Source organism: Ammospiza caudacuta, chromosome 1, assembly GCF_027887145.1.
Source record: "Ammospiza caudacuta isolate bAmmCau1 chromosome 1, bAmmCau1.pri, whole genome shotgun sequence".
NCBI classification, from domain to species: domain Eukaryota; kingdom Metazoa; phylum Chordata; class Aves; order Passeriformes; family Passerellidae; genus Ammospiza; species Ammospiza caudacuta.
The window spans coordinates 37,471,012-37,483,188 of NC_080593.1; the positions used below are offsets into that span (position 1 = coordinate 37,471,012).

The 12,177-nt window shown below is 35.2% G+C and overlaps 1 protein-coding gene across 1 annotated transcript in view; it reads left to right on the forward strand.

Moving 5' to 3' along the window:
• The window catches only part of KCNH8 (potassium voltage-gated channel subfamily H member 8), a 175,687-nt gene that overhangs the window by 69,754 nt on the left and 93,756 nt on the right, over positions 1-12,177 (forward strand). Inside the window, exon 3 of the mRNA XM_058809446.1 lies at positions 754-885. Within this exon, the coding sequence (XP_058665429.1) occupies positions 754-885 (132 nt within the window). The remainder of the gene's footprint in view (positions 1-753; positions 886-12,177) is intronic.

A 12,177-nucleotide genomic window follows, 5' to 3' on the forward strand; every position in this document is an offset into this window, starting at 1 on the left:
TATTTTCTTCTTCCAAGTGGTGTTGATAGAAAACTTAGGAATTATTTCATTGGAATTAAACAACGTATCTTTGTAAACAGTAAGAATTTATTATAAACTGCATCATTATGTAGCAGGTGTGGACAGAGAAAAGTTGACAAGAATTAAAAATATTGTCAAACTCAGTTTTGTCCAACTTCAGTCTTACAAAGATGAACATTATGAAATTAAAGCTGATTAATTTTAGAGATGATGTGTGGTATTATATATCTCACTGTCTGTGCAACAAGTTTTGTTTCAATTCTAAGTCTGATATTTGATTAATTTAAATATCTTTGAATTAGTGAAATGATGCTCTGACTAGCAGGTCTTCTGTCAAGAGGTTTTAATGAGTATCAAGTCAGATGATTAAGGTAGAATGATTCTGTAGCAGACATGAATGCTTCAGATGCCAAGTTAACAAAGTGAAAGCTATTCCCGGAAATAAGCAACATCAGTGGAGAGTTCAAAGGAAAGCGTGGTTTCAGAGGAGTAAGCAGCTTCATTAAACGCTATTAATGATCCCTGTAGATAAATTTTGCATTTAAATTAATGTCTTGTGTCTGGAGAAAGCAGTATTACAGAGCTTCAACCAGTGATGCAAAGTGATTTACATGAGCTGAACATCTGTGATTCCCTCACTACTGACCTCCTCAATAAGCAGTTCACTTTTTTCCCCCCCTCTCTCTGCCAAAAGACAGCTGTTTGAATTAAATTCATTCTTTATCCTTGCAGGGTCTTCATTCTGGTGCTTACTGGATATTGTTCCTATAAAGAATGAAAAAGGAGATGTGGTACTCTTTCTGGCCTCTTTCAAAGACATAACAGACACAAAAGCGAAGATTGCCGCAGAAGACAAAAAGGAAGGTTTGTGAGAATTGCAAAAACATTGATAAGAACCAACATTTATATATTTTTAAGAATTGCACCTGCATGAGCATTCTCTCACACGTGCACTATCCAATATGGAAACCTCTTTTTTTTTTTTTCCAAAGAAGAAATTAACATATGTCATGTAATGATAAATAATCTCTTTGGGATTTTTATTATTTACATACTGCTGCAGTTCTGTAAACATGGAATTTAGGAGACAGAGTATTTTATCCTAAAAATTAAAATTGTTTTTATGTACCATGATTTAATGTATTTACTTTCTGGATTTACAGAAGTATATTTTGGTATTTTAGAGAAACTTTGGACCTTTTCAAAGGTTCCATCTATGAATCTGATTTCAGCATGGCTGAGAGTAAATGAATGTGTTTTTTCATGTTTTCCAATAAGCAGAATTTAAAACAGCTTTAGAAATTATTTTGCCTATTGGTAAGCATATATTTTTTTTTGTGTCATCTCATTTGCATTACACTTTAAGTTATAAGACTTATTATATAATCAGAATTATCCAATAGTATAAGAAATAATTTCTCTCTTTTGTTTGCTTCTGAAAGGAAACACTGCAAAGATTCTGTTCCATGAATCTGGAAAGTTGTCTTATGGTAATGGCTTACAACCGCTGTAAAATAATTTTGACTGTGTGTGTAGTTAAGGTTTGCTAAATTTTGGTAACACAAAACAAAGTCAGTGTAGGGGAATGAAGGTTATGCAGTGAGCAGTGAGTTGTGCATCAAAGGCAGTGAACTTATTCCAGACTGGCATTTTGTAAAGGTATAGTGGACCAACTCTTTAGTTTTGTAATTTTTCAGTCTCTAAGGAACTGCTTAGAAAGATTTTCTCTGTAGACACCAGGAATGGGTCTCAGAATTCTTTAAAACACCATTGGTGTTGAATTTTCCAACCTGGTACTGGTCTGGGGTCTATTGTAGTTTTTCACCCCGTGATAGCCATTGATCTCTGCATAAGTCAACAACTACATAGCTATAGCACTTAGAACACATTTACTCCTCGTGGATTTCTAAAGTAGGAGAACAATTATTAAACTTTTTTAGGTTTTAAATGTTCATTTATCAACAAAAAAGTGATATTTCAGTTACAGAGGTGTGGGATTCAGTATTCTTTTATGAAATTTTAATACTTTAAACTGTAAAATACTATGCTTTCTTGTGCTGATTAATACTTATGCTTATGATGTTTGCCACTTGTGTATGCTTGGACAAATAATTTCACCTTTTACGTTATTTTCAAGCTCTGAATATTAGCAGGTTTTCTGGGGGAGTTGTTTTTCATCTCTCACTTCTTGCAGTGAATATATGTGAAATTTTCAAAGCAGGAAGACTGAAAAACAGTTTTGAAGTAGCACACAAGTACATTTTACTGCTTTTCCTTACATTCAATTTCAACCAATTGCTATCTCCTGAAGTAAAAAAATAAAAATATGAAAAATATTTTATCGTGTTTCTCCTTAAGCCTCAAAAACCTTACTCTTATAAAAGTTTTAGGAAAGTAATTTCTTAAAACCTGATACATGGAACTATGTAGGAGAGAGATTGTCAGAACATCTGTGCTCTAAAGGCTAATGATTTACTTACAAGTGATACAAATTTTCAGGATAGACTCAGTGAGAAATCACATTAAGTATGCCAGGGATGACTTGAAATAGGTATGTTGCTGATTACTTGCAAAATGACAGCTATTGTTTATCTGATAAACATTTTGTAGCTGCGTGCTTATTTTAGGATGTATTAAGATGGTCTTTGATGTGGTTTCATATCAAATTATAAATCTAAGCAGATTTTAACTCCAATTTCCTGTAGCATGTTTACAAATTAATACAACTCTGCTGAGTGCTGACACTTGTGCAGGGCTACACCACACCAGCAAATGCCCATTCAATTGCCACAACGATGAACATGGACGCTTGGCTTTCTTCCTTGATGTATTCTTTGGAATATCATCCTGAAACTTGGTTGTTCTGTTGCTTCATAATAATTTTAAAACCATGACAATAATTTTCTGTTGTTAGCATCATGGAAGGAGAAAGTAGCACTTAGTGTGGGGCTCTGGTAATTATTGCATTTTATTAACTAGAGTGAGAAAACAAACAAGATTTAACCATTTATTCAAATTTTCTTTTTAAGTTCAGCATTTTAATGTTGTGTATATCCACTTGACTACATAAAAATAAATGTAGAGGTATACCAGGTCTTTTTTACTAGCATTAAAATTCTTCCTCTGCAGAGTGATTTGCTAATCCTCCTGTGGTGAATATCATCTCATTATTTCCAAAAAGAATTCCCAGTACAATCTGTGCAACTCATTCAGTACCTGAGATTTCAGAATGTTTAAATTCTAGAAGTAATTGGTGCTTCTTTACTTAGACCACAAATACTATCAGGAATGCACAATGCACTTTGTATTAAAAAAGGCTTGAGTTTGTTGGGGTTTTTTGGATGTATGAAAAAACCTTTTCAATGCTTACAGATTGGTTTACTTTTTCAAAGATCACTGAATTTGTCCTTTCAAAAATCAAATAATTTTTAAACTTGTACTTGAAACTGAACTATTGCTACAAGGTAGTTGCCATCGTGCACAGTTTTCTATTGCCTTTTTAGCATATCTCTTGAGGTTAGACTGTGTATGGAAGGAGAACCTAGACAAAAACATTCTCAGTGTGAAACTATCCTGCCCATGCAAGGCCCCTTTAGCAATGTTTTTGTTTCAGTTGCTCTCTTCTGTTTTCTTCCCAGAACTGACTTTTATAATTTTATGGGTCATTAATAATTATATTCCATCTCACTTTAATGTCTAAACTCCTTAGAAAACTTATCTAACAAAATTCTTTCATGCTCCTTTTCTCTTAAATCTGCCTCTTTGACATGCCACCAGCACTTTGTGGTAGCACACTTTTACTGGTTGTGCCTCCAAAACCCTTCTCCAGACTCCTACTTGCTCAGGTCTTTCCTACTTTTGATATCATCTGTTTCTTCTGTAAAACTTGTTCTCCTTGTACTTTTACAATGACACCTTCCTGAACTTTATCTTCTGGTTTTATGGCCTCTTTCTTCTTGTGCATTGTGTATTTACTTTTGCAAATCTCAGGAGCCAATGCTGTCTGATTTTCTGCAGACATTTTGTTATCAATTTTATCTCATCTGTTCACACAACTTCAGTTGGTCCTTTGTGCCAATGTGCCTTGCAAAAGTCCACTTTTTTACCTTATTTTCTTTTACCCAGCCCAAATGTCAGATGTCGTCTGTGACCTTTTCTTTTGAATGTGTCATTCTAAATACAAATTTAACAGGGTTTTTTCCTGCTTTTCTTTTCTCTATAAAAGTTTCCAGTGAAAAGAACTCTATCAACCATTGGGAGAAGCAGACATTTTCTAAGACTTTCACATAAGAAAAATGGAAAAAGACATGCCTGAGAAGTTTGACAGTCTTTAAGAACTCCTGTGAAAGTCAGCAACTTTCACACTTCTTTGGTTTGGTTTGGGTTTGGTTTTTAAGTCAATCTGACAATATCCTTAAAGGCTTCAGTTTTTCAGTATTGCTAATTTGCCTTCAACAATATATGTTTACCCCACCTGTAAGTTTACTGTAGAAATATGCTCTGCTTTCCAGCTGCTTAATAATAGCTGTAATCATTTTGCTGTTGAAAAGCAACTTGCCACCTTTTTTTTCCTAAAATTGTGCACTTTAAGAAAATTGATGGTCTTTTCAATATACAGGAAAAGGTTTGTTTGCTTGTTTGGTTTTCTTAAAGAAACTGTTTCTTAAGTGGATTTATGGAATTTTATTTTAACATCCTAACTTACAATGAGCTACTTTTTGATTTGAAGTTCCATTGTCCTTTTGGAGGAAAAGTGATTAAATTGAAAATTCTGTTCTCCAAATCTGAACTCTAGTGAGGCTTAGCTGGGTCAGTGCTTCTTCATTTCTGCACATGGCACTAGAACATATGCAGGAATTTAGTGAGAATAAAGGAATCCAGGTAGGAAAATAAGAAATTAAATTATTCTGTGACTATTTTTAGACCTCTAATCTGTGTGCTAACATGGAATAATTTAGATTACATAGAATTCCACTGCTATAGTCACTGCTAAAATTCCTCTGATTAATTTGACTCATTTCACAAAGATATTGATAATCTATTTACTTTTTTTTGTTTTGTTTTTTTATTATGAAAATTTTGAACTCTTTGTTCGAAAGCAATTATTTTAGGACAGATTTTCTCAACTTTATTCCAGAATTATTATAAAAATGTGCGTAATATATAGTAACCACAGAATCACACAATATTTGTGGTGGGAATCTCTGGAGATTATCTGGTCCAATGTCCCCTTCTCAAAGCAGGGTCAGATTGAATGGATTGCCCAGGAACACACGCAGATATGTGCTCAAAGCATGAAGGATGGAAACTCCACAATTTATCTGGGCAGTCTGTTCCAGTCTTTGACTCTTCACAAAGCAAAAAAAATGGTTTTTCTTAAACAGAATTTCATGTTTTAGGTTGGTCTGTCTGTTGGTAAAAATGCCTTCACTCTCGAAATAATGTGAATTAAAAGTTGGACTACACCTTCTGCCACAACAGATTAAACTAAGCTGCATGTTATGGTTCAACTGTCTGGCTTTTTCTGGCTTCTTAGTAATCCTTTGGTCCATATGAATTTCTGAGGAGACAGATTTATTTTGATTATGCATCATTTGTTGGAGGGAGGAGTTGTTCTTTTCAGTGTGCCAGAAGTGAAATACCATGTGCCAAACATTTTACATTCCAGATTTTTTATGTTGAAAATGTCTATTTGGAGCAGTACTGGTCTCTTGTAAGAAATTCTGCAGTGTGCACTTTGATTTATTCTGCTTAATTACTGTCTCAGCTACTTCATTATTGCACAAGCTACTGCAGTGAATATTCAGGAGACAATTTTTCATTTTAAAGCTTCTTACGCCTGTCAGAAGGCAGTATGTTGGGATGGGAAATATAACCATACAGTCACCTAGACTTACAGTAACCAAAGCAGCTAAAATTTTTTTCAGGATACACAGGCACCATGCAGTTCTATCAATGGAGGAGGTGGGATAGAAACAGAGTTTTAGCCCAGTACTCCTGCTGCCCAAAGGAAGACCGCATTTATTCTGCAATGAATTACATTTATTCGGCAATTAATTACATTTATTCTGCAATGAGTTAAATCCCCCTTAGCATGACTTTGCTCCTGGCTCACCATCAAAGTAAGAAGGGTCTGAAACTCTTCTGCCATCACTAAAGAGAAACTTCTTTCCTCCTGGTCTGCAGACCATAGTTTAAATAATTAGGGGACAAAATAGAGGTGCCTTTCTCTCCCAGTTCCTTTTGGCATTTGTGAGCATGTAGATGTTCTCCCTCTCACCTTTTCACCTTCTTATCCAAGCAAATAAGTTTTATTTGAGCCTTGAGTCTTTAGAGACGTATCAATCTTTGTAGCTCTTGCTTTAGCCTTGCACTGAGTGTTAAACGCGAGTGGCAGCTCCATTCCAGCAGCTCCCAGAGAGGCACAAGGCATGTTCTGGAGCTGAGGGAAAAGTGTCCTTGTCCTTTGTGATATATGTAGAGAGAAAATGAGAAAAAAGACAAGCAAAGTCTGATTCTTGAGCAAATGCAGAGCAGCAGACTGTTCTGGGATATTCTGGAAGGTTGAGAGAATATGTACATTAGCAACCAAAAAGTTCGTACTCACCAGTTCCTAGATAAATTTATGCCACTGCTTCCAGATTTTCCTTAGAAAACAAGGCTATCAATGTGGGGGAGAAGTTGTTTGTCTGGGTTTCTGTTTTGTTTTGTTTTTCATTTTGCTGACAGATTGTTGAAAAGTATCTTCAGATATTCCTTTTAAAGTTTGAAAAATCAGCCACGTAAGACAGACAAGAGAAAGCATGGAAGAAACAGGGAAAATCTTCAGTACATATGTTGCTGAAGCACTTTTCAGAGTTTTTCAGAGTGTGTGTGTGGTAGGTGATTTTTTAACCAGTCAGACATTTTACAACCTTCCTATATAATTTACAATCTTTCTTATTTCTGTGGGGAAAAAAAATCTGAGAAGGGAGAAATATCTTTAAAGATTTTTACTGGCCTAGACACAGCCTGGTATCTTACATTTTATTAAGGAACCATGAGGACTAGAATGCACATTTCATGTGTACTTTGTGTTCTGAAGCACATTTAGAAGGCCTTGGGCCTCTTGCAAAATTTAACTGTAATTAGAGTTATAGGGCATCTAGGTCATGCTGCATCTCCTCAGAGCAATTCTGAGGCCCTGTAAAGACACAGCAGGTAAGATCTCTTACATCTGAGTTTTGCATAGCTGTAGAACAGATGGATTTACAACACTCCTAAATTCTGTACTTAAAAATGTAAAATAGGCTGGGCTTAGGACCCGTCACTATCAGAGACTGAGCATATAATTCCTTCAGGGATAATCAGAGAATCTTCCTGGGTCTTTATATGGCCACATAGAACATATACACAGATATAACAAGATTTTGAATTAACATATTTCTTAAGTTTAAAAACTATTCTTTAAAAAATCTATTCCCCCGCCCCCTGCTCTTTTAACTCAGGGCAAGTTCCATGGATTACTAAACATTTTTATGGGGGATTTATCTGGTTCTATATTTTACATAAATCTATTAAGAATGCAAGTCTTCATTCTCAAAAGACATGCTTTCTTTACAAGATAGAAATTTTTCAGGGACTTGTTACTATTTTCACTTGAGTAAGCAAGGTGTACTTTAACATCATCATCTGTGCAAATTTTTTTTAAAAAATTATTTTTGCAACTAATGACTTTGAAATTATTATAATATTTTTTTGAATATAAAAAGAGGAAAAAATATCAATAGATAAAATACATTATTAAATTTTATGGAACTAAAGGAAAAGAGAAAACCCTCAGGTTCCATGATATTGTGTCTTTAAATACTGCACACTTGCAGAGGAAGAGATATTAAAACTTGCTGAAGAGAATGAAAAGTTTCTTGGTGAGTTAAATAGTTGGCCTTATTTCAGTTCTAGGGGTTCTTGAAAAATATTTCAAATATTCTCTTTATTATTCCAGTTACATTTTTGTTCATAACGATTTATGAGCATGTCACTGTCCCATGAGCTTTGTGGGTATTTTCTGGGGGAAATGCAAACTATTCATGGAAAAAAGAGACACTAAAAACAGCTGGAAGTGACTGATGACCCAGCTGTAAATTCAATGCTATATTTAATTTTGTAAGAACAATATATGACCACTCATTTCAGTTGAATCAATAGACATGTCTCAAATTTGATGACATAATAAAAATGACAATTTTACAATTTGTGAGACAATTCTAGAGTAGTAACAGTAGAAAGCAGGCAAATAAACTATTTTTACAGTATTATGAAATAGCTATTTTTGAGCTGGAATATTTTACTTCATTACAAAAGTTCTGTAACTTTTGGCAGCAGTATTAATAAATGAGAAAATAAAGTAATTCACTTTCAGAGTTCTCTTCTGCTGAAACTCAGCCTATTTGAATCAGTTGAAGAAGGGTAAGTCTTTAGGAATTTTTTTCCTAATTCTTTTTATTATATTTATAAGATAGGCCCAAATACAGGTACCTAAAAAGGAAAATTTGTTTATTTATTTAGTTGTACACTACCATGAACCACCAAAATGAAAGAGCAGAAAGAACCTTTCTTTTGGTTTTGTGTGTCTCTTTCCTCACACCTTTTTTTCTTCATAGTGGAAGAATCGGCAGACCAAAATGTGGTTAAGGATTTTTATCTCATAAGCTGTTTTAGGTTCTTTCTAATTCATAAAAGCATTAATAGTTATGTATAAAATTGCTTCTTTTCTCTTTCTGTTCAAAGTGAATTTTCTCTGAAGGCATAATACTAAAATAATGATAATCATACTGTTGATTCTGTGTAAAATTTGCCCTTTTAAAAAATGTTCTGTAATAATGTTTACAGGGTATGGCTGGTATGTGTGTTAAGTACATCTTCTTATTGAATCAATTAATCAGTTAACAGAATTAAAAAAGCAGCTACAGGCTAGCCTGGATCCACCATACAGCAAAGAGTTTTGTGAATTGTTGGTTGTTGTTGACAGTGAGAATGTGTCATACAACCAGCAGAACTCCTGCAGCCTCTTGCCCATGGTAGTGCTTTTATTCTGTCATTAACACCAAAGAAGACTTTCATCAGTTTTCTGTTTATTGGCAACTGCTGGTGTGTTGTCCCCTGAATAATAACTGAAATTTTTTCTAGATTTTTTTAAAAGACTAGAAATAAATTAAACCAGCTTTCCATATAATCTGGTTTTAGATTTTTTTTTGTTTTCATTCAGAGTTGCTTTACCCCCGTTGTCTCCTTCAGAATTTCCTTGGTTGATTTGCTTTTCTTGAGGACTGCCTATGAATTATGTTTTGTGTGAATCATACTGGATATGTTTTTAACCATTGTGTTAAAACATTATTGTATAGACATTATTGTATATATTTTATTGCGCATGAGTTATTCATGGTGGCCTATTCAAAGACCACACTTTCTGTTGTGGTATTTCTTACCTTATAATGCAAGTGATGAAGGTTTCCCAAGACATGTGTTAAAAGGACAAAAAGAACTTTATCGCATTTCTTACAGGAAGCCTTTTATAAATAGAGTTGTAAGATGAATAAATGAGGGACAAATTCTTTAACAAGTTCTTTCACTAAACTCAGGTTCAAAAGGGAACAATTCAGTACTTGTAAGATATTCTAGGTAAAAACATCTCTCTGTGTGACTGGGCTGTGTGGTTGTGACAGCATAAAGATATACGCAGGAAAGGTAATGGGGGAGGTTTATTTCCCTGCCTGATTTCAGAATAGAGCAGCAGGAGAGACCACACAGGTACAACAATATACCACTGTGTCTTGAGCAGGGAAGGGTCCAACCAACATTAAAAATCACAGCATTAACCTGGTTGCTATGCATTTTCACAGTGCTCCTTCCAGTGTGTGCATGGAGCAGCATCATGGATTTCTTAAAGTCTGTCTGTATCTGGATAGCTTTTGGCAATGGAGTCCATTTGTCCTGTTCTACTCTGTTGTTGGTGTTATTGTTCAAATCTAGTTTACACACTCAAAATGATGCTATTTCTATGATAAATTTTCTTAGGTAGGAGTTGGCATTACTTGCTGTTTCATCTCATGATTGACTTCAATTTTGTAAACAATGAAATAAATGAAAAGTTCTTATCTACTATGCCAAATTACCTAGTTCTTTGAGTAAAATGCTAGTAAAATAAAATTTTTAGCTTTCTATTCCTCATACTCCTGGCTTAGCTCTCAAAATAGCTAAAATGAAGCAATCTCATTATTTTATGGAATATATTTATAAAGTTGTACACCACACTGCTAAAGAAACAAAAAATTTAGAATTTTCACGGAGAACACCTACTATAGAGCTATAGAGTTCATGTAAATCTGGTGAACATCTGTTACATGTTCACTGTTTTTCTTCAGGACTCTTTGTGCAAAGTATTTAAAGAGATCTATGTCTACCTTTCCCACTTTTGTCCAGTCAGGGTTACATACCATGACTTCAGATGGTCACATTTACACTCTTTGAAGGGAATAGTCAATGTGCCTGAATCAATCTTACCCTAAGCTTACAACCCCACATGCCAAGCAAACAGGACAGCGGTGGCAATCAAGTAGTTGCATCTGGAATATAATTTGGGTATGGAGCTAAAATTCTTGTGGAAATAGAAAAAAGCAGCAAAGACTCAGGGTCCTGTCCCTAGTGGTGAACTTGTCTTTCCTTGGCCACCTTCCTTTCCTAAGCAGAAATACTGCTTAGACATCCGGGTCTGCAGCTTCACAGCCTTTAGGACAACTCTGTCACACTGGTTCTTGGTAGAAATACCATCTCTGAATAAAGTTGCTCAGTTGTGCATGTGTTTCCATAACTAAACTCCCAGGCTACTTTACATCATCCCTCTCTACTTCATTCACATTTTGCCAGGATATTGTGTTCTGGGTTAAATTTGAGAGGTGCAGATTGCTTTAAATCATTCTCTATGTTTTAGGTGAACACGGGCAAATATCTTGGTGTCTTTTCCGGTGTCATATGAATGAAATGCTAGATCTTAATTTTCTATTTTGTGTCCATGCACACTTGTATTGAAATTTTTCAGCACAAAATCATGGGTAATGACCCATGATCAGACTGGCAGATGTTTCCATACAAGAGTATGTTTGGTATGTATCACACCAGAGGGAACGGTAGGTAGTGGTTTTAATTAATGCATGAATGAGAAAAATGAAAGCAGTTCTTTTGAAAGGATACAAATGAATGAGGAAAAACCACCAAGGCTGAGACTTTTATTGTAAATAAGGTGTAAACTTTCTGACCAGAGCAGGTTAGCTCAGTTTGGTATTTGGAAAAAAACGCACTTCATGGTCTCATGCCACAGGTTGTTTGCTATGGAGGGAGCATTGTGCTTCTGGGTCATATCTGGGTCATATTCACTAAGAGAGTGGGGAGGCACTGGAACAGCTGAGAACTGGAACAGAGAAGTGGTCAATGTTCCAGTCCTGCAAGTGTCCAAGGCCAGGTTGATGGGGCTTTGTGCAACTGAGTCTAGTAGGAGGTGTCCCTGCCCATGGCAGAAAGGTTGGAACTAGATGATCTTTAAGGTCTCTTCCAACCCAAACCATTCCATGATTCTATAAATGTGTCAGACTTTACCTGGAGAATGAGATCATTATAAATCATAAATTCTGGACTCTATCTAATGCTTTGCTCTGACTATCCTGATTTTAGGAACACTTCACCAAAAGTGTTATCAACCTTGGAACAGGCAGCCTAGGGAAGTGGTTGAGTCACCATACCTGAAAGTATTTGAAAAATGCATCAGAGTGGCACTTGGGGACACGGTTTAGTGGCAGAGTTCACAATAAGTGATTGTGAATTGATGATCCTAGGGGTCTTTCCAACCTAAATTATTCTAGGATTCAATGAACTGCTTAGAAGGAGAGCAGACATACATTTTGTGTCAATTTAACCAGTAAAGCTGACTTTCCAGTTCCTCTGCATTGCTAGGGCAGCACATACCTATGAAAGCTTGTCAGAAGCTGTCAGGGTTTATACTTCTGATTTATACCTAAGAAGTGGATCTTTTGTTTTTTTCCAAAGGGACAAGAAAAGAGTTATGCCTCCTCTTTCTATTAACCTTAAATGGATGATTGAAGCCTCATGTTCCTATAAAAATAC